Source organism: Ptiloglossa arizonensis, chromosome 11 (genome assembly GCF_051014685.1).
Source record: "Ptiloglossa arizonensis isolate GNS036 chromosome 11, iyPtiAriz1_principal, whole genome shotgun sequence".
Classification (NCBI taxonomy): Eukaryota; Metazoa; Arthropoda; class Insecta; order Hymenoptera; family Colletidae; genus Ptiloglossa; species Ptiloglossa arizonensis.
This window is the reverse complement of record NC_135058.1, coordinates 5494901-5517315: the sequence shown is the minus strand read 5'-3', so window position 1 is coordinate 5517315 and position 22415 is coordinate 5494901. Positions and strand designations below refer to the sequence as shown.

The 22415-nt window shown below is 42.8% G+C and overlaps 1 protein-coding gene and 1 long non-coding RNA gene across 4 annotated transcripts in view; both read left to right on the top strand.

The window, feature by feature from the left end:
- The window catches only part of Ubl3 (ubiquitin like 3), a 151316-nt gene that overhangs the window by 42330 nt on the left and 86571 nt on the right, over nt 1-22415 (top strand). The window contains exon 2 of one of the 3 annotated variants that reach the window (XM_076323253.1): nt 1548-1605. The exons of 1 other annotated variant lie outside the window; for it this stretch is intronic. Coding sequence is in view for 1 of the 2 variants with exons in the window: in XM_076323251.1 (XP_076179366.1) it covers nt 2861-3499 (639 nt within the window). In the remaining variant the exon portion in view is untranslated. Of the gene's footprint in view, nt 1-1547; nt 4608-22415 lie in introns of those variants that run through there. One more of the 3 variants, XM_076323251.1, reaches the window with a different exon arrangement.
- LOC143152750 (uncharacterized) lies at nt 4916-7036 on the top strand. The gene is made up of 2 exons (XR_012993632.1): nt 4916-5707; nt 5800-7036. It is a non-coding gene; the product is annotated as an uncharacterized LOC143152750 (long non-coding RNA).

The window sequence follows — 22415 nt, the reverse complement described above, 5'->3', positions numbered from 1 at the left end:
CTTCCTCACAGAATTCAGTTTCCTCTCGAAAAATAGTCTCACTGTGCATCCACCTAACGTTCTCGACCCTTCGAGCGAGATTTCGACTCAAAACAGGTAAAAACATTCACAGTTCCCAAATTCGGGGAACAAAATGACTAAAACCATTTCTTCCAAAAAAAAAAATAAAAGAAACTCCGTATTACCAAAGTATCTCTCTATCGTGTGCAACGATTGTTCCAATCCGTAGTAACATCGTGTGACAATGTTGCGTTGGACAAAGAGCTCTTTCGAAACCGGCTCTCGCGGTATGAAACATTCCCCGAGTCGAGTTCTACGAGTATGTTGCTAATTAGTAGCAACAACGGTGGTTGGAGATAAGTTCGAACGGTATTCTCCGAAGGAAAAACCCTGGTAAAACTTCGCAGACGTTCACGAGTCTCGTTCGACGTTCGAAAGGTGATGTGAAATCTCCGGGTAGCAGGTAACGCATCCCTGGAAGTTTACGCGGTAAGTTTACGAAGCAAAGAGGTTGACGGGGGACACACATACACGTGAGATTTTCGCAAATTGATCAAGAGGTTTCCTCAATAATTATGCGCACAGGTGAACTGCTCGTCGTCGAGCAGGGTAATGCAGTTTGCAGGAAGTTACCCGTCACTCGTATCCATCGTGGCTCGGTCGCAATCGGATTATCCCCACGATCTCGATCCGCGACGTAAAGTACACCTACTCGTTGGTCGCTTTTCAGAAATGTCACCGGTCCGAGCGAACTCGCGTCTCACCTATTATTATCGTCACCGAAGGAAAGTATGAAAGCTACTTTTCGGCGGGGTACACGGCAAAGCACTTCGCTTAAACGAGAAACGAACGCGTACGCGTTAAAGCGTTTCGTGATCAATTTACTTTCGCTATTCTTAGAGTCTTGCACACCGCTAATCTTCGTAGTAATAATAAAGCGGTTGGGCGATCGCCGTGACGAACACACGCCGGCGCCCGATACGTTTCGAAAATAAAATTACACACCGTCTCGTGTCTAGTTTTCTAACGGTAGGGAGAGTCGCTCCGTTCGCTCTTCGAGTGCAAGGTTTCTTTGCCGCAGAATCGGTGGCAATTCGTGGAAATCGTTCCGAGATATCGAACACGGTTATCTTCTAGCTTCGATCGCGAACGAGGGGCGAAACCAACCCTTCCAACCTCGATCCAAGTAATCTTTAATCGGTCTCGAATCGTCGAACGAAACGGAGAACGTTTTCAACGATTTGTTTACTTTTGTACGGTGGATTTCTATTGCAATTTTTTTTAACGAATGTCTCGTTGGGTTATGGGGTGTTTAGATATTAGATATCAGAAGTACGACGTATCGTTTTTTGTTTACTTTTAGAGAATATACAATGAGAACTTTTAAAAATACATTGTCTATGTTACGTGAGCAAGTAATGGTTCGCCATGGTTACGTTTGTGACTTTGTGGAAAAGAGTCCGAATTAAGGTTTTTCTCTCTGTTAGGCAATAATTTTCAAATTCTCGATGGTACTGTATTTTAATATTGCACTTTTTTCGTTGCAGGTAAGAACCTCTTTCGAGTAACATACGACGCTGCATAAGCATGAGATTCTCTAAACGAGTAAGTAGATTCGTTAAGAATTGGAGTTGTATTTAAATAGTAAACGACTGTTTAATTTCTAACAAATTACAAACCCTTTTAAACGACTTTCAACCGATTAGAAAGTGGTCGTAAATATTGCGAGTAAGAATGATTGGAATAAGAGTTGGAAATCGTGAGTGATCTACTATATTAAAGAATTTGTTCCTCCTTGGAAAAACAAACAATAATTACGGTCTTTTGAAGTATATTCTTGGAAACATAAATACGCTCTCAAAACTCGATTGCATTTTGTCCGAACCTAATTGTACTCGTCGCCAAGGCTTCCTCTAGACACCTTTGAAGCTTTAAGAAACAATACCACATTTTGTTTCCAGTTTGTTTATCCTAGGTGATGTTGTAACAAACATACTCGCCTTTCTGTCGCGAGTGATGTCTAAAGACTCGGAGAATCTATTAGTTTCGCATCTTGAAACGTTTCTTCCGTAATCGTACATTTTTTAAATTTAAAATCAAATTTCATTACCCACCGAAAACCAACTTAGCATCGACTAGAACGTATAAGAGATAAACGTACAATTTCGTTAAAAAAAAAAAGAAACCCATCGGAGAGTTGTCCTGTTCGTTTCAGGACACAATCGAGGAAATGTTTGCTCTCGTAATTTCGCAACGAGGCGTAAATTTTTTAATCGAAAGAGTCAATATTCTCACCTCGTGCAGATTACCGATACTTCATTAAAACCGTATCTCGAGCACTGAAAATATTCGGATGAAACTCAGCGTCAGAAGAAGAAGAAAAAAAAAAAAAAAGAAAAAGAAATCTTAAACCAGCAATGAGAATTCGAAATGAAAAAAAAACGTTCGAGCTCAACACGACTGTAAGAAAGAAACTCACGATGCAACGGGTGTGTGCATTGCGAGACCGAGGCACGATTGAAGATAATTAAGAAAACGTTATCGCATCTCGAAACCTTTAACGCCAGACACGCGTTTAAGCGTTTCCTTTCTCACGGATCGGTCCCGCGAATTACGAAGTCGGTCGACTTGTCCCGGCGTAACTTTCCTTCCTTCTTTCGATTCTTCTTCGCTCTTCGGGAACTCGGGGGTCGTAAGAAAATTAAGCTATCCAATTACGCTTGGAATTCGATAGAAATCGGTTCTCATCTCCGTCGGCGAGATTACGGCGCGGTATTAACGACTGCTTAACGATTGAATCGATTCTCCCTGGGGAGAAGCCTGTGGATGGGGAAATGGCGGAGGTGGGGAACGAAGTACCATGGCGAGCGCCGGCCACGGCTACGGAGAGTTCGGAATTTATTTAATTAACAATCGTCCGCGAATAATTAGCTCGTTCGAGCGGGAGAGCCCGGCCAGCAGTGCCCGAGGGAAGAAACTCCCCTGTAACCGAGCTTTTCTACCGGTCGTTAATTATCCCCGGGGGAACCGTGGGCAAGAAACGATGACGAGTGAAAGTAAAGGGGTTTCGTTGTTCGAGGAACAGCGCGCCCGACGATCGTCAACAATAACATTCCATCCGGTCGCGGTCGCTTTCGAGTCGAATCACTCGAATTACCAACCTGGAGATATCGAGGAGGAAGCGTTTTCACTTTTCTTATCCGCGATCGTCTCTGAGCTCGGTTCTCGACGCACGCTAGAACGATTCCGCTCGCGAACCGAGAAGAGAACGAACACCAACGCGAATCGTCTCGCGGAGGAATCTTTACGCGATCTATCGAAATTTGAAAACCAAAATTTCCACAATAACCAAACATTCTGTATTAGATTCAACGAACGCGATATTAAGCTCGAATTTATAAACGAAGAGAGTTTATGTGTATGTGTAATTTTTAAAAATTCAATTTACAGCGAGGATTGTATCAGGGGGCATGTACAGAGTGAAGTTTCTTATTTTTGAGGATGAAACTTTTTTTTTTCAATTCCTTTCTTTATTTCCTCTAGTTCAGATTTCGAAGGAATTTATATGGGTAAGTTTCTTGGGGAATAATGCAATTGTGGACGATTCTTCTTAATTTTGGTGCAGTAGAATTGTCGATTCTTAGAATTTTCTAAAGTTAGAGAGGTATGACAAAATCTGCCCCACTTCCGAGCTTCGGATAGAGCGAAAGGGAACATTGTGTCTTTCTCTTCGACAGATGGCATAGCTTCTCTTCTTAGACGTATTTGTTTAGAAGTAGACAGAAAAAGAATAAACGACGACGAGGGTGTAACTTTTCTCCTTGAAGGGTGGTCCCGATTTTAGGGAGGCGAAAGTTAGGGGAGAGTTGACTGCAGTTTCGTATATCGTTAACGTAAGATCGCTCGTATGCAACTGAAAGGGCGAATGATGCAACTGGGAACTACACGACACGTTCGTGGGTTTCGACTAGCTATCCATGGTTTTCCCCCGTTTTTCTTTGTTTTCTCGTGTATCGTCACCAGCGAGTATTTTCCAAGTAACGATAAATTTTGTCGTTCGTTGAAACTTGTACATTTCCGTTAAACAAAGCGGTCAGTTTTCGCAAGTATGTATTATACCATCCAGAGGTCGCCAGTTGTCAACGATTCGCATTGGTCGTTCCATCTTGGATTTACGCGTATTTTCGTCATCGGCAGAAGCGATGACATATACAAGTTTATCGAGTGACGAATGCCGCCAAGAAGAGGCATCGAAACAGATGGAGATGAAGCGATAACGAGCGACGACTGGAACGCATTGGCGTAGACACAGACTCGGAATATTAACTACGAACGGAACAAAATAGTTTTTGTGCTTTCCGTAATATAGTTTCGATCAATTCTACGAGATCCGAGATTCTATGGGGGGATCTTTGATGTAGATTAGATGGAGCTTAATCCTCTAGTTCCTCTGTTTCGTGTACTTAACGTTTCGTCCACTTTTTTAATGACTTTCTCCCAGACTAATCTATTAATATTTCAAATCTCGAAGCTACTCAAATTTTGTTCACTTTTCAACCATCCTCCGCTAGATTGTGCATCTTCTTCGGATATTTAGCAAATTTACCCTCAATTTTACCCTTAATTATATAACTATGCACTGGTAATTTTGTCACGCAACAAGATCCAAGATTCTACTCCTATGCATTGTTATCGTTCAGCACTTAAACATGAGGATCTTTAGTTTGTATGAGGTGAAATTTAATCATCTTGTTCCTCTATTTTCGTACATTTAACGCTTCGTCCACTTTTTTAATAACTTTCTCCCAGACTAATCTATTAATATTTCAAATCTCGAAGCTACTCAAATTTTGTTCACTTTTCAACCATCCTCCGCTACATTGTGCTTCTTCTTCCGATCTGTAGCAAATACACCCTCAATTTTACCCTTAATTTTATAACTACACACAGGTAATTTAGTCACGCAACAATATCCAAGATTCTACGCCTATGTACTGCTATCGTTTACCACCTAAACTCAATTGGCCAGAACAAACGTTCAGTCTCCTTGCTCCTCAATCGTTCGGTTTACCGAAACCTGCAAATTTACGATCTCCGCGCAGTAGTCGGAGGATCGCGAATCGCTCGTCACCGGTTTGGACAATGAGAAAGCAGAAGGTGCTCTTCTTGGTAACGAATACCGATCGACGAAACGAGGTTTCGCATTGGTGATTTTTCCGATCCGCGCACCTCGCGCCGCCACGGAGAGAGCCAATTTCGCAACCGAGCTTTCTTGGGCGTTGCATAGAACATCCGGTGTTTACAGGCCGCTCGGTTCGATTTAGCAATGCATAGCCAAGCGTTAACAATGCATAGCGCGGGAAATAATCCGAGGAGGCCCGTCGTCGTTGCAACGAGTTCGCAACGAGTTCGCTCGCGCTGACTCGCCGCGCGGCGCGGATAGGTGGTGTGTTTCGACAGAGAGGATTCGTAACATCGTGTATTTTATTCAATCGCGAGTGAATCATCAACGTGGCGACGTTACTTTTGTAGAAGGAGCTGTGGAAAAATGACCACGAGTAGTCGAAACATCAACTCATTACCCAGAACGAAGCTTTATCTCGAAATAAGAAATTGTTGGGAACACTTGGATAGTGTCTGTCGCAAATATGCATTTTGAGAATAGTTTTCGATGTTACGAGAGGCTCGAGAATAATCGAACTCGATGGTGAGTCAGAATTTTAACTTCGAAGATTTTTTGTTTCTCTTTCTGTTCCGTTTTGATAAAAATATCTAGAACTTTTGATATTCCGGTTTTAGGACAGCTGCTCTCGAAAACGATCGAAAAGCTTGGAAAATACAGGGGAACGAATGAAATTTACCCGGTGCGCTCTCGGAATCGCGATCCCGGCGATATCTGTCCGTTAAAAGTTTCCCCCGTTTAAAATATTGTTCGCAACAATGTTTCGGTTATACGAAATAACACTTCGACTCTCGATATTTCCTCCGAACAATGCGTGCTTCGAAAACGTGGAGCGTTTCGGAAAACATCTGTGAGGTGGGGGAAATAAAACTCACCGGCTGCACCGTACGAAGTGCATTCCGGGCGCTACCGGTCGTAAAACTTTGCCTTTTGTTTTTTAAAACATCGTGCTCAACATTGTGCCGTTTGAAAAAATACGTATTTTCGCGAACGGTGAACGAAGAAACGGGGTGATATTTTTTATTACGACGCCCGTCCTGTTTGCACGCGGCAGCAGGAAACATTTGTTAACGCAAATCGATGCCACTCCTCGGAACGAGGTTGTTATCGCGGCGGTCTTAAACGAAATAAATAATTGGAGTGATTATTTAATACGTCACTGAAAACGCTGCTGTTAACCTCTGACCGATAGTGCAACGCTTTATCGTACGGTATCTTCGATCGCTTTTATCCATCCGCGTTTTATTTTTAAATCTATTGACATTTAAACCCGTGGTATCTTTGTTGCTTGAAAGTATACAGAAAAATTCAGCTCACGATTCAATATCAAACGACCGATCGATCGAAGGATGCTTCTCGTATCGTATCTTCGAGCAAAGGTGAACCGATATGTTAATGTATGTATAGAATAATGGCGATAATGCGATATCGAAAGGAATTGTATATTTGTCGAAAATACAATTAAATTCGCCCCGAACAATGAACGAGTCACTCTCGACGCGCGAATACATTTTCCTTCGAGTAACGTGGCTATTTATTTACAAAAAAAAAAAGCACGAGCAATCGTTGAAATAGTATTTCATTCCTAGGTAAAGTACCGTGTAAAATACCGCTCGTAATAAATACAATTAAATTTAATGGATCGTTTTATTTCCAAGTGCAGTCCATTCAAATTCAACTAACGTAGTGTATCTAGAATCGCACCATAAGTCAGATTCTTATTTGCATCGTACTGAAAATAGAAGCACCGTTGCATTTCAAATAGCCGGGTCGTAAAGACGCTCGATTTAACCGTTTCTTTGTCGAGTTTCCTTTTAACGGTCTAAAAAGGGCCAAATTTTTTTCAATCGCATACATCAAATATTTGACAATAGTCGAGAAGAAATATTTCTATTCCAAATACGATCTTCCCGAACACGAAACATTGAATCGTAGTAGAGGAGACTTTACTTCGGAAAAAATATTTTTTCGCATCAGCGCGTCGTCCAAGACAACGTAGATACTGCGTAGAGTGGAGAAATTGACCTCTAGAAGGAATTAAGAATCGTATCGGGTCCAGAGTGACCCACGTCGGTCGCAACGAAGTTTGACAAAACGATAAAAAACGTATCTATAATAAAGGTAACTAATTTTAATTGTAGATGATCGACAAATGTTCAGAAAAGTAGGTACGTATAAAATTTGAAAGAATTCTACAGTCAGGTATGTCTGTACAATAAAACCATTTGCACGTGTTGTCGTCAAGTACGACAAGTATAGATACGTGTGCGTGTTCAAAAACAGGGTACCAAAGCTACTACAGGATCCTTTGAAATTTTTATATTCACTTTTCTTAAAATTGACCGATCGTCTACGACCCAAATCGTGCTTTCGCTTATCACGGGCATAAATCTAACGCTGTGCACAATTTCATTCCAATCGATGAGGGTACACTTCCAGGACTTCCCTTGTAAGCAGAAATTGCCAGACGTTGTTCACGTTCTTCTTACACGTGGCTTTACTGTCGGTTCGCGAGAAGAAGACTGACGAATGTCCCGATCCCCGCTCCGCTACGCAGTGTTACCCCTACCAACGCGCGCATCTCGGCCAATAGCGACGACGCGCCGCGATGGTGGTGGGGGGAACTGTACACCGTGACCCAAAGTAGGGGTTGCGAACACTCGATATCCTTCTCGCGGACGAACAGTACGTTCCCCACGATCCAGGAGTCGTCTTTCCAGCTCCCGACAGTACAGTACGTGTACAACGTTTGTACGTTTCGTACAAAAAAATCCTCCCTCGGCGAATCATTCCGGAATAATCGTTCCGCGCGTACAACACACGTTTCGAGCAACGAATAAATAATTCTCAGCGCGAGGCGGGTAACCGTCCAGCGCGACGCATACGCAAAGCCACGAGCGGACCAGCGACGCGCGGATTTTCGACGAAATCGAGATCGAAATTCACCCCGAACCGACATCGAATTCCCCGATGGCTGCCGCTGCTACTGCTGCTGCGTATCCATAGCCAGAGGAGAGGGTAGGGCGGCGCACGGATAACGCAAGAACGCAACGTCAACAAATTGATTTCCAGGCTTCGTAGCCCTGGACAGAGGCGTAATACCGGGATAAAGCAAGCGGAGAACACGCGCGTCGCATTGAAATCCACCCCTTTCGCATCGGGTTTATCCCTCTCTATCCCCACCCAGTCTGGTTCTCTCCGTCCCTCCTCGTTCTCTTCCTCTTCCTCTACCGGGAAGGAGCTTCTAATATCGTCCCGCGTTTATCGATTTATCCCAGGGACATAACCGACACGTATTGCGGATCGTACGTCTATCCGCGGTGTAGCATCCGTGGCATTTCCTGCACACGGTCTCTGTCGCGCGACGCCGCCACCGCCGCCGCCGCCTGCGCCCTCGAATCGATTTACATAAGAATTTCAGCCGGCGTGTACACGCGCTTACGTGCCGTGGAACATCACACTGGAGAACCGAGGAAAGAGCGAGAGAGAGAGAGAGAGGGTTAGCCAGAGAGAAGAAGAAAGAAAAAAAAAATGGGGGAGAAAAAAGAAAGATACAGCAAGAGGGGACGAAGGAAAGAGGGAAGACCTGGATGCAACCCGAGAATCGATAGCCCTCGAGAAGGTGTCACGGTGTGCGGAGAGCACCAGATTCGCCCACGTCACGGCTCTACTCGAGCCTCCTGAAATAGCATACTTTTCTTCATCGATCAGTCTCGCGTCTGCACCACCAACGCCGCCGCCATCCCCACACCCCTCCCTCGTACGTCCCCTTGGCGGCGTTGCAGCCCCTTCGCGGGGAGAGAAGACCGGGGGTCGAGGTTAACCAGTTCCTCACGGTTACTCGACTGCCAGATTATACGAGAAGCGGAGCTAGTTGGGTGGTCTTATTAAATTACTCACCCCTCGGACCCGAACGACCAGACTTACGGATTTCGGATCGAACCAACCCACTCGAGTCCACGATGAAATGGAGACGACTGTGAATCCTGGGTCGATGAATGGATCCACGATAGATGCATACAGATGCAATAGATGCATATATACACGTGTGTATGTGTATGTATGTATATTGTCTACGGTATCTGTCGATGTACAATTGAGGAAGTAACACATTGTATACACCTTTTTATTCAAATTATCATTGAATTTCTCCTGTCCATACATTACTGACCAAATATCCACTTAGCCTTTGATAGAATCATCCGTATTGCAAAAGATGTAAATTGAGGATGATTAATTCGATTTATTCGTTATATTTTTTACGCATATACATTGTTTTAAATTAATCCTTCTTTTGAATTAATTATGGTACGATTCACTGGATCGATTATTCATCTCTTTTAAACCTTTTGTCGATCATCGACGAATTCTTCTCGTGGTAACAATTTTGGACGAAATATAAATATCACGAGTCGTGGAATCGAATATGGGTCAAACGCGAGCGAACATCGCGATTCCGACTCGTGGAACGAAGATCGGGTCGTATGTATCGAGAATAGTGTAGTGTTTCAATATCGTATTGCAACTGTTGACGTGTCCGACTCGTGATAAGAATTTTGGATCCAACGTGAATATCACGATTGGAATCAAACACGGACCAAACGCGAACGTTCCGAGTCTGACTCGTGGAACGAAGATCGGGTGGTGTACATTAAAAAATAGTCTGGTATCTTCCATTTCGACACGTATCGCAACTGTTCTCGCGCATACTCCGATACCTGTTTCACTTTTACTCCAAATTGAATAATACGAGAAAGTTTATTCGCGCTGAACGCGTATGCGCGTTCACGATCCTCACCGATAGTTTTCCCTGAACTCTTACACGAGTTCGTAGTGCACTCGAAGGGTTAATTTTGAGAACGTTAACCGGTGAGTAAGAGAGATCGTAAGAGGGATGTTTGTCGAGAAAGAGATGGTCGCTGTAGTTTTATCGGTTTTGAAATTTACGGCGGTTTTAGCGAGGAACGCGAGTACAAGGAACCGACGTAGAGCGGGTAATTTTGCAGCAGGTTAATTAAGGATTACAGGGGGAGGGTTACACGTGGGTTGGAACCCACGTCGAAGCCATTATTCGAAGTCGAATCGATTAATCACTTTGTACGGTCGAGGTCACGGTGTTGCCGCTCGTTGATTTTTAACCGATGAGAAAAGAAAAAGAAAAAAAATATATACGGTAGGGTTTCGCGAGTAGAGATCGAACGCGACCTTCGAAATTTATTTGAAAAAGGACTCCTCGAAACATCGCGAGGCGCCATCGCGTCGAGCCACTTTTCGAACATTGTCGTTCACGGGGGAAAGAATTACCTTCGATGTATTACCGATAAAAATATAGAGACGGTGGACTCGTGCGGTTTGCCCTATATAAAAATTGCAGGGGCGGTCGTGGTACGATTAATTCAATATCCCGATATACGGCCGTTCGAATTATTGAACAACGGTCGCCGAACACAATGAAAATTAAACATTTCCCCCTTAAATTCACTCGAGATTTTTAGAAGTTTCCGAATGCAAATATTTCACTTACAAAAGAATATCGCTAATCGTTTCACACCGATATCGACGAAGCTATGCACGAATGTTCATCGATCCGACTCGAGAAGTACGCCACGTTTCGTTCTTACCATTTTTTTACTTTAAAAACGAAACAACCCTTTACACCGAAGAAACGGTGTACACACATTTTCCAATATAAAAAGAATTGAAAAATTCTCTCGAACATCAACTATGCTGTTCTCTGCGAGGTTGTATAATAACGAACCACGCTGATAAATAAAACCAAAAAATATAATTCGTGAAGAGAAAAATTAGGTCGTAACGCAATAGTTTCATTCTATAATGCATACACTCTCTCTCGATGCTCTATGGCAAGTGACACATGCACATTTCTCTCACTCCGACTCTCTTCACCCGTACTATATACAAAACATCTAAACCACACCACACTCATTATCGTAACACGTTAAAACTAAAATCGCTCAAACAATAATTCCATATATACTCACCGTACTCGTCCTTTCGTACAAACATTACTCACTCTTACATCTAAATATATCACGTTCTATTTTAACCAGTATCACAGTATCTCATGGCAAATTGCTAGAAAATACACGTTTAAATAAAAAGAGACGCAATAGTAAATTTTTTTCTGTTTTTAATAATTTTTTTTTAAATTTTCTTAAGCAAAAGCACGCATCTGGAGTTCAAATGTCGACACAGTCGTCGATCGTTCTCGACGCTCGGCCATAGGTAGCTACCGGTTGTTGTTACGTAACGGTTAGATAATCGCGCGAGAAAACTCGAATCGAAAGGTGAGCACGGTAAAGAGAAATAACGAGGGAAATGCGTGTAATATTTTCACCGCGCGTACACCCATTACTTTTGCTCGGCGTAACTCTTCCGTTAGGGGTTGTCGCCTGTAGCTCGGTTGCAGGGTTTCTGTATCGACGTCATCGATCGAACGCGTCGATAATTCCTCGTAAATCTAATTGAGGGGCCCGAGGTTGCTCGTGATATTTCGCTAACGGGATTGGTGTATTCTTTCCTCGCACTTTGTCGAGGAAATCGACATCCCCGTGTTTATACAGCGGAGACTCCACCGTCCGAACCAACAGGGGGACACGACTTCGGACGAGGGAATTTTCGAACGACCCTCGCACTTCTGGCAACGGAACAAGAATATTCGGTTGTTCGGAGAGTCCTTTAGTTTATCCAAAATGGAGAATACATAATTTAAGAAAATGTTTATACGCTATTAAAAAATTGTGTTCCATTTTCACCAAAGAAAACTTAATGACTTTTCGAACAACACAATAGAACACCGTCACGTTATACGTTAAATCGGAATCACTTTGAATGAAAAATAATTTCAAACGCTATGGTTCGTTTTTCTTCGTGAACGATACTCCTCCATGGTGTGGTATTGTGATTCTTCGAACGCAAATTTTGCGTTTATCCATGTCGTTGTTCTTTCGTTTCTATATCTTTTTAACGTATAATACTTAGCAACACAAAATTATTATTCTTTCTCGCGCCTAGAATCCTTTTTTATCAATCTCGATTTATCGTCCTCGTCTTTCGAATTTTCGTTCATTAACTTTAATTATTATTAGTGTTTAGAAATTCTTGCAGTCGGAGTAGTACGTATATAAAAGTGACGACCAAAAATACTAACAGGGGTTTTTCAAATTTGTATAGTTACTCTTTTCAAAATTGACCGATCGTTTACAATTATGATTAGAATTATGGTTCTAATGTAGATATAAATTTATCTCTTTGCAAAATTCTATCGTTGAGGGTCACTTCTAAAACTTCTCTCGCAAGTGTCTTTTATTTTTTATTTAACATTTGAAACTTCCGAGTTTTGTTTCAACTTGCGTAACATTTCTATACGAATACTTACAATTGAATTACGTTGTTCGATTTATATAAAATACAGTTCTAAAATTTTCAAGTTAATTTTTAAGGTCAAACAACTATCGTTTCTATGTCAAGGGGCAATAATAGCTCTATTTTGCTTAAACTTCGAATCGATATCTCCCTTCGAGTATCGTAGAGATTGCATTGCCGCACGAAATTATCAATACCTTCTTCCTTGTAGCAATTACATTTTTGGTTGCTTATTTACACGATCCAGAGTTCGACCTTGGTAATAAACGGACACAGTTCCGTTCGAAATTGATGGGATCGGAATTTCGAACGTTGGGAAAGAATGCTCGAACAAAAGGAATAGTTGGCGAGGACACGCTCCGTTTCGTGGCTACGCTGTAATTCCCTCTGTTGTAAAGTTCAAATTACAATATACAGTTTACCATAATATCCAGGGATCTCGCGTATCCAGTAGTATACCGATCGTACGTACAGAGAATATATGGTCGAGATAAAGAAATACACAGCAATGTAACTCGGTGCGAACGATAACAATGTCGCGTGTCCTATTTTCGGCACGGAACTTACCAAGTTTGAATAAAAGTTCGGAATAAACGAGAACGATTAAATTATTAATCTCTTTAACGTATTTGGTACGTACACGTGTTTGTTGTTCCGAATGTTCCGACAGATTAAAGACCAATGACTCACACCGTAAGTTCGCGCAACGTTCATCTTTACACACGCGCAAACACACACTCGTACTTCCATGCGACGATGCGTAGATAATAAAGGAAAACAAAGATAAAAACAAAGACGTACCATCGGTTCGCGATTCTAGTTGCATTGGGTTGTTTGGAGAGTCATTTCGTTTTTCTTTGTGAAAATGAAACTTAAAAAATGAAAATTATATATATATATATTATATATATATATAATAATATATATAAATATATGTATATTCAAACTCGATGGTCGTGTTTCTCCGTGAACAATGCTCCTCCTTCGAACGCAAACTTCGCGTTTATCCATGTCGTTGTTCTTTCGTTTCTATATCTCTTTAACGTACTCAACAACACGATATTATTACTCTTTTTCACGCCTTCTTCTTTGCTATTCTGATATACATCAGAAAATATATATAAATTATATATATATTCTCCATTTTGGAAAACGAAACGACTTTACGAACCACCCAATATTTCTTCACAGAACTGAATGGAAAACTCCCCTAAAAAAAAAAATGGCCAAAACTTAGACCACGCAACGAACAACCCTTCTGCACCGATAGGAAGACAGTCTTTGAAACAAACATTCGCCAACTCCACCTGGCATTCATTACATCGTTCGCTCTGAAACCCTCCAAAACGCTCCAAAACGATCCAAAACGGTCCAAAACGATCCAAAACGGTCCAAAACGATCCAAAACGATCCAAAATGCTCCAAAACGCTCCAAAACGATCCAAAATCCTTCAAAACCCTCCAAAACGCTTCAAAACGATCCAAAACGATCCAAAACCCTCCAAAACGCTCCAAAACGATCCAAAACGATCCAAAACGTTCCAAAACGATCCAAAACGTTCCAAAACGCTCCAAAACGTTCCAAAACGCTCCAAAACGTTCCAAAACGCTCCAAAACGCTCCAAACCCCTCCAAAATCCTTCAAAACCCTCCAAAACGATCCAAAACCCTCCAAAACGCTCCAAAACGATCCAAAACGATCCAAAACGATCCAAAACGATCCAAAACGTTCCAAAACTCTCCAAAACGCTCCAAACCCCTCCAAAATCCTTCAAAACCCTCCAAAACGCTTCAAAACGATCCAAAACCCTCCAAAACCCTCCAAAACGCTCCAAAACGTTCCAAAACGTTCCAAAACGCTCCAAAAATGCTCCAAAACCCTCCAAAAACGCTCTAAAACGCTCCAAAACGCTCCGATCCCTGTACTCGAATCTCGCGAGAAGTCGCTAGTCTCGACTGCGCACCGGCAACGAGAAGGTCGATTCTTTCGATCGCGTCCTCTCGAAAAACTCGAGATTCGAGATTAGCCGGTTGTCCCGCGGCCCTTAGGGACCGTCCTAATTGCTTCTCGGTATAGTTGGCTCGGTCCGTCCCTTTTCGACGCGACCGCGTAGCCCCGAGTTTTCGTCCCTGAAGGCGATTCTTTGAAAAAATAGCGTCACGGCGATCGCTTTCTCGAATCTGTGCCCCTTTCTCGTGGAAAAGCCTTTTAGCTTATCGCGTCAACTTGTCCCTTAATTAATCCTAGGAACTTCGCCGTGTTTGCGATCCATTTAACGCCACCAAGAGGGATAGGGATAGGGGTAGGGGGAGGGCCTGGCGTACTCGGTTCATCGAAATCTTACCGAGTTGCGAGAAAACCCGCGGATACGAAAGGGACGCGTTTCAGCGCGCTCGGGAACTTTTTTCACCGAGACCTCATTTTTCCAGTCGAACAATTTCCGAGCTTCGAGGACGGTTGTAGGCGTGTTCACGTCCCCGATACTTTTCCTACTCTTTCGTACGGCGTACAAACAGTTCCGCCAAAGTTCGTTAAGGAAGCCCATTTTCGGAGTAACGGTGCGTTCGCTTGTTAGTCTGGGAACATCACGACGGAAACTTGCAACAATTTACGAGCCGAAGTATCTAACTTCTAAGTATCTAAGTATGCCGAAACCTACCGATCTCGAATCCTCGACTGATTTTTAATCGTACAAAAAAAAGAAAAAAAAATGATCACAGATTCTAAACTCGTTTCGATTGTTTCAGATTGTGAGAAATACAGTAGAGGTGAAAATTGAGCGAAGAGGCGCGAATTTTTCCGAAGTTTTCGCGATGCTTCTGTTTTACATTCTGCCGCGTTTTTGATCAACGAACTGTGAATTAAACGGTGACTATTCGTGCGTTTACGAGCGGATTTAACCGTACGAGTGGTTCCACAGTGGAATATTTTCTTTTCTTTTTTCCTTTGCAATTGGTAGAAATTAGTAAACTGCCAAAGAAGGGATAGAAGAATTCGTTGGTAATACTTGTTAGCGGGGTTACGGTACCGCGTTAGGTGTTTTTTTTTTTTTTTTTCTTTTTCTTTTGTGCAACGCGGCACGGTATTCGATGAGTTCGTCGTCGTGTCTAGTGTTGCACGACCTCGTTCCGCAATTAACGCCCGCGGAGATTTCTTGCTTGGTAATCCTTCTATCCAGCTCCTCCCCGATGTTTCCAATCGGATCGATGTTTGCTGATTTACGCGGGAAACGGGATCGATTTAGCACATTGAAACGTAATCGTTCCTTCGCGATACTCGGGACCGTGTACCCGGGTCATCGTTACAGTTTTCGAAGATCCACGCCTCGTTCGAGTTTGAAATTTGCAATTTCGATGGTTTTTTCGCAAATATTTAAACGTCTAAATATTTAACGATCCACAGTTCCTTGATTACGGTTGTGTCGTAAAATCGATACGAATTATTCTCAGTGTATCGATAGATATTGCGTGGTCGGTACGCAGAGTCGGCGGTATATTTCAAACGGATAAAAAAACAAAAAAGGTCAACAACAACGTGTGTTCTAACACTGTTCACCGCACTCTGTGTTACGCTGTCCCACGCTCGCTTTCCGACTCCCTCTTTGCTCGCTGCATTCGTTCTAAATCCCCCACGCATACACACGCATACACACACACACGCACATAGAAACTCTCTCATCGTGCTTTGGAAAAGGCCACACGCACTCTTTAGAAATAAACACGCTCTCTTCTGCACGGTTCCAAACACTTCGCTCCCTAACGTTTAATCCGACCGTTAACACACCCGATTCGTTATCATCCAGAATAGTTTAAACACGCACGCATAGTTTGTTAATCTTCTCGTATACGGTTGTCCCCCGAACACCACGGGGAGATACGTTCCTCGACTAACCGCGTTGCTGAAAATCCGCGTAAAATCGTTCACCGAACCGAAGAATTAACCTCGATCTACGATACACTCGAGAATTTTATTTTCTAATACGTATCGCGGATTTCTGTGCATTCTCGCTTATTTTTACGAATAAAAGAAGTTTCAAATTTTAATTAGAAACCATTATAGTCGTCGGAAATTAATTTCCGCTTTTTCTTTGGTGGAAATGAAACACGATTTTTTTTTAGAGCGTATGAACATTATTTATAGTATTATTTAAGTATTCTCCGTTTTGAAAAATTAAACGAGTTTCCGAACAAACCAATAGTTTGAAACCGTTGGCGATCGTTGTCGCGACGATTCGAGATCGTTGCGCCGATGATCGACCCTACGACGCGATCGAGGATAGAAAATTAACGAACAAATTGTACAATTGTACGCTTCGACTATCTTTACACATCTCCGAAACTATACAAGACGAACGGGTAATCGAATCTGAAAGTATCCCGATTCCGTGAGAGTCGACAAATCGACCGACCGGTCGGGAAATAGAAAGTGGACGACGATCGTCGTTCGAGCGATAGCTAAAATCTCTCTGTTTACGATTATCGAAATCTCTGGATATTCCCAGAGATCCGTTCCCACTTGCCTGGAACAGGTGACTCCACGACTCGGACGGTGCTTCGGTTTCTCCGGCCGTTTCGTGACCTACTGCTTCGATGTCCATACACAAAGAGAGAAAGAGAGAAAGAGAGAGAAAGAAATGGAGAACCGTTGATGTCCTCGGATTAGGAGACCTGGCTTACGAGCGGAGACCTCTAACAATTTTAACCGGGTGAACCGGGCCCGTGAAAGCCGGTAGGATCTCGTTAAAAAATTCACAGCTTATCACCTTTACAACGAAAGGCCATTCGGGTCCATGAATAATAATTAAGGGCCGGATTAAACGTTAACGGGGTTCGGGGGGCCGACGATTGCCAACATATAAAACAGATTAACGGGGCGCGGGTACGTTGGTTCGGGTACCGGCCGATCGATTCGATAAACCGATCGGTACCCTCCGGGGACCAACTTCGAACTCTACGTTAACCGATCGAGTCGGGGTAACGAGGACTCTCGAAACGCGTGGCTCTAAACTCTCTCTCTATCGTCTCTCTGGTCTCTCTGGTCTCTCTTGTGTCTCTTTTTCTTTCTCATCTCTCTACTCTCTCGTCTCTCTCTCTCTTTTTTCTCACAATCTCTTTCCCTCTCATCTCTCCCATATCTCCCATATCTCCCATTTTCCTATATCTCCCTTTTTCCCATCTCTCTCTTTTTCTCTCATTGATCTTCTTTCCCTTTTTTCTCACACTCTCTTTTCTTTTTACTGTACTCACTGTACTCTCTCGTGTCTCTCCTTTTTTCTCACTCTCCTTCCCCTCTCGTCTCTCACGTATCACCTTTTTTCCCTTCACTCCCTTTTTCTTTCTCATTCTTCTTCTCTCTCTTTTTTGTCACACTCTTTCTCTCTCATCTCTCTCATTTCTCCACCCTTTTTTTACCGTACTTCTCTCTCGTGTCTCTCTTTTTCTCACATTCTTTCCCTCTCGCTTCTCTCGTATCACCCTTTTTCCCTTCACTCCCTTTTTCTTTCTCATTCTTCTCTCTCATTTTTGTCACACATTCGCACCCTCACATCTCTCTCTTTTTTCTTACTATACTTTTCTCTCGTGTCTCTCCTTTTTTCACACTCTCCTTCTTCTTTCGTCTCTCTCGCATCTCCCTTGTTTCTCCCACTATCCTTCTTTCTCTTCCTCTCGAGAAACTCTCGCAAACACGGCAAAACTGCATTTCTCTCTCTCTTTTACTATACTTCTCTCTCCTTTTTCACACTCTCCTTCCTCTCTCGTCTCTCTCGTATCTCCCTTTTTCCCATCTCTCTCTTTTTCCTCCCACTATCCTTCTTTCTCTTCCTCTCGCGAGACTCTCGCAAACACAGCAAAACTGCGTCTCTCTCTCTCTCTCTCTCTCACTCTCTAATTAGAAGCCTCGGATGTCGAAAGTGAAATCCTCGACGCGAGTCGAGAACGACTTTTGCACACATGGTCGAACTCCGGGAAGAAACAGGGCCGCAGAGGGGCGGGGGCCGTACACCTCGCGCTGACATCATCGGCGAACCGAGAATTATTTTTCGGTCTCCCGCGACGTTGGTGCATCATCTCGTGCACGTTATGTCACCGAGCATCGGCCATCGGTGTGATGCAAACGCCCCGTCGTCGCTGCGCGGCGTCTCCGTTCTACGTGTCTCTCTCCTTGAGCGGACGTCGCGTCGGAAGGGTGTCGCCAATAAAGTTACGTAACGCGTCTCGACGCTACTCGCGACGATCAAACGAACGCTATCTCGCGTCTTTTCCGAAATCGTCGATAACCCCGGGAAAACACACCGACGATAAACGCGAGGGAGGATGTTGAAAATTACCAATTTTTTACCATTTCTCGAGAAACGATTATGGTAACGTTACGAAATTCGAACCCGCGAATCGTAACGGTGGAAATTTGTTAGAAATTAGTTTGAACGCGTTCGAACGTACCGGTGGAAATTTGTTAAGAATTAATTACGATTCGTTTTCCCTTAATAGGTCATCGAACCATGTTTGAGACAATTAACGAAATCCACAAAAATGGGAGCGTTACAATATATGTGTATATGTGTGTATTACTGCTTGAAACATATTACGAGTTTAATCTATGAATTGCTAAAAAAATGTCCGTCGTATAAAAAATTGTACGGGCACGAAGTGAATATAATTGTAACTTTAAATGTAACTGTAATTCATTTTTGTATAGATCGCGCGAAGGTGACGTACGTTTTTTTTTTTTTTTTTTTCAAATGGAATCGTATAATTTTTAACGCACTAATGGACGCAGCACGTTACTTTTTACGAAAAAGGATTAAACTATTTACGTCGAAAAATCATTAGTTTAATAGCACGACAGTCGAGGCAATATCTTCGAGCAGCGAACGTTTACGTGCATTCGTTATTTTCGTTGCTCTATTACGTAAATTCTTCTTCCGTCTTTGTCCAATTGTCCTTTACCATTTCGCAAAAAAGAAATTGCCCATTCTGTCAATTCGGAAAATGTAACTGCAGATGTACCAATACTACTTTCCAGTATCGAGATTAAAATATCTTCTAAATTGATTATTTTTTGAACCGAAATAGTTCAATACTTCTTTGTAGGGAACGAAGAGCTGCATTGGTGCATTAAAAATTATACGTTACCTTCTATCTCTACGCGTTCATCTACAGAAAAACTAATTATGCCCCTCTCGAAACCATTAAATTCCTGTCCGGGCCATTTTCTATACAGCTGCTAATTCACGAGTAATTTACATCTATAGATCATAATCGAACACACGTTTTTATTTTCAAGCCGATATACATAGTAGACACACGTAATCTCCGAATGCAAACTGGTGAACGCATTGTCGATCATTGTTTTCACGCAACACAGATTTTACGATACTTGAATTTTACACAATTTCAACCTTCGATCGGAGAAAAAACGTAACTCTTGAATTCGATGTGTGTTACATCCACACGTTCGAACTAGTTTTTACACCTCGTTGATAGTCAGTGTCGCACAGAGCGACGATACGATCGTTTTTCGAAAGAAAACGATAAGTATATAGTATTCTCTTAAAGAACATTCTCGATCTCATTTTTAACCAGATCCGAAGAATAACAATTTTAACATTTTCCTTTCTCCTACTGTAAGTTACCAATGTGGATATGTTCCTCGCGGAGTCGTTTGGTACGGCTCGCAGCATTCCTCCAGGTATCGCGAGTAAACCTGGGTGTTACCTGGATGCGACGGGCGAGAGAGGGAGGATTTTCTATCTTCACGTGCATCCTGGCTGGAGAGCAGAGGCGCGCAGAATACGCGGAATAATGTTCACCGGTGGAACGAATCCGCGCGTACGTGTCGGGTCGCCTATATTTAACGTGGGAAGAACGCCGCTCGGGAGAGGATCGAATAGATCACGGCGCCGCGCGGCTGCCTCCGACGCGTTATTGAGAATTCCTGGTATCGGATTCGAGCGGTGTTCTCAGCTTTTATCGTTCAACGAACGCTAATCCCGCCCGAGGAATCCATCGAACGCGTCGCTTCTACTTATCCGGTGTACAGGATGACTTTTCCTCCACCGATTGCGCGTTAGACGCTGAGAGTTCGCGCGCAGATTGCACGGTAGACGCTGAGAGTTGGCGCGCAGATTGCGCGTTAAGAGCTGAGAGTTCGTGCGCAGATTGCACGTTAAAAACTGAGAATTTGCGCGCAGATTGCACGGTAGACGCTGAGAGTTTGCGCGCAGATTGCGCGGTAGACGCTGAGAGTTTGCGCGCAGATTGTGCGTTAAAAACTGAGAGTTTGCGCGCAGATTGCACGGTAAAAATGAGAGTTTGCGCGCAGATTGCGTGGTAAAAACTGAGAGATTGCGCATTAAAAGCTGAGAGTTCGCGCGTTAGATGCTGGGAATTCTCGTGCAGATTGCACGTTAAAAACTGAGAGTTTGCGCGCAGATTGCGTGGTAAAAACTGAGAGATTGCGCATTAAAAGCTGAGAGTTCGCGCGTTAGATGCTGGGAATTCTCGTGCAGATTGCACGTTAAAACCTGAGAGTTCGCGCGTCAATTGCGCGGTAGACGCTGAGAGTTCGTGCGCAGATTGCACGTTAAAAGCTGAGAGTTTGCGCGTCAATTGCGCGATAGACACTGAGAGTTCGTGTGCATATTGCGCGTAAGAAGCTGGTAGTTTGCGCACAGATTGCGCTTTAATAGCTGAGAGTTCGTGCGCAGATTGTGCGATAAAAACTGAGAGTTCGGGCGTAGATTGTACGTTAAAAACTGAGAATTTGCGCGCAGATTGCGCGTTAGAAACTGAGAATTTGCGCGCAGATTACGCGTTAAAAACTGAGAATTTGCGCGTAGATTGCGCGATAAAAGCTGAGAGTTTGCGCGCAGATTGCACGTTAGAAGCTGAGAGTTTGCGCGCAGATTATGCGTTAGAAGCTGAGAGTTTTCACGCAGATTTTTATACGAGAATGTCCGTGCGTTGTAATTTTTAACACTTGGCGAGTTTTTACGCAAAAACTGCCATCCACCACCGACAACTTTCACGTTTTAACCCTTTCGTATAGCACGATGTGAATTTCTTCGCGTTATGTGATTTTAAGGCGAATCGGATTATATCGAGCGACGTCCTTCGTGTTATTTTTGAACTATAATATTTTTCTTTTTTTTTTTTGAGACTAATTTTTAACTGCACGACTGTAATAAACAGTCTTTCGTATTTTGGTCCGGAGCCAAAAAATTGGGGCATTTTCTCGATCGCGAGTCCTTCGAGATTTCACGCACTCTATAAACGCGGACTTCGTAGCCGAAACAACGTGGCAATGAAATATATATACAAAATGGCACTTGTCAAAATGTTTCGAAACATACTCGGCGAAACAATTTTTTATACATTTATTTTTTCATAAGATAAAACATATTTTACCGTATTTTAATCATTTTGCGTAAGTAGATTCAATCTTCGCAATTGCGAATTTCGAAAGGATCCGAAAGAATGTTCCTTTTCGTTCGATATTTGTAAATTTATACTTTCGAAGATATTAAAATTACCCCCCATAGTTTCTATCGAACGAATGTCAATTTCGTCGAATTCGCACAGGTGGAAAATTGTAAAAAAATTGATGCGAATTTGCATAGAGAAACTTGAGAAACCATTTCTGAAAATGTAGCAATTTGAAACAGTTTGTTCGAGACGACATTATCTACCGATCGACGTTTAAGGACCGATGTAACATACAGAAGGATTATTAGGAACTATAATAAATTTGGATACTACGAACACACGACGTGCAGGATCCAAACTTGAACAAACACTTTCGAGTCGAGTGGGTGTTTTTATCAAACGAATAAGATCACGTGTACGT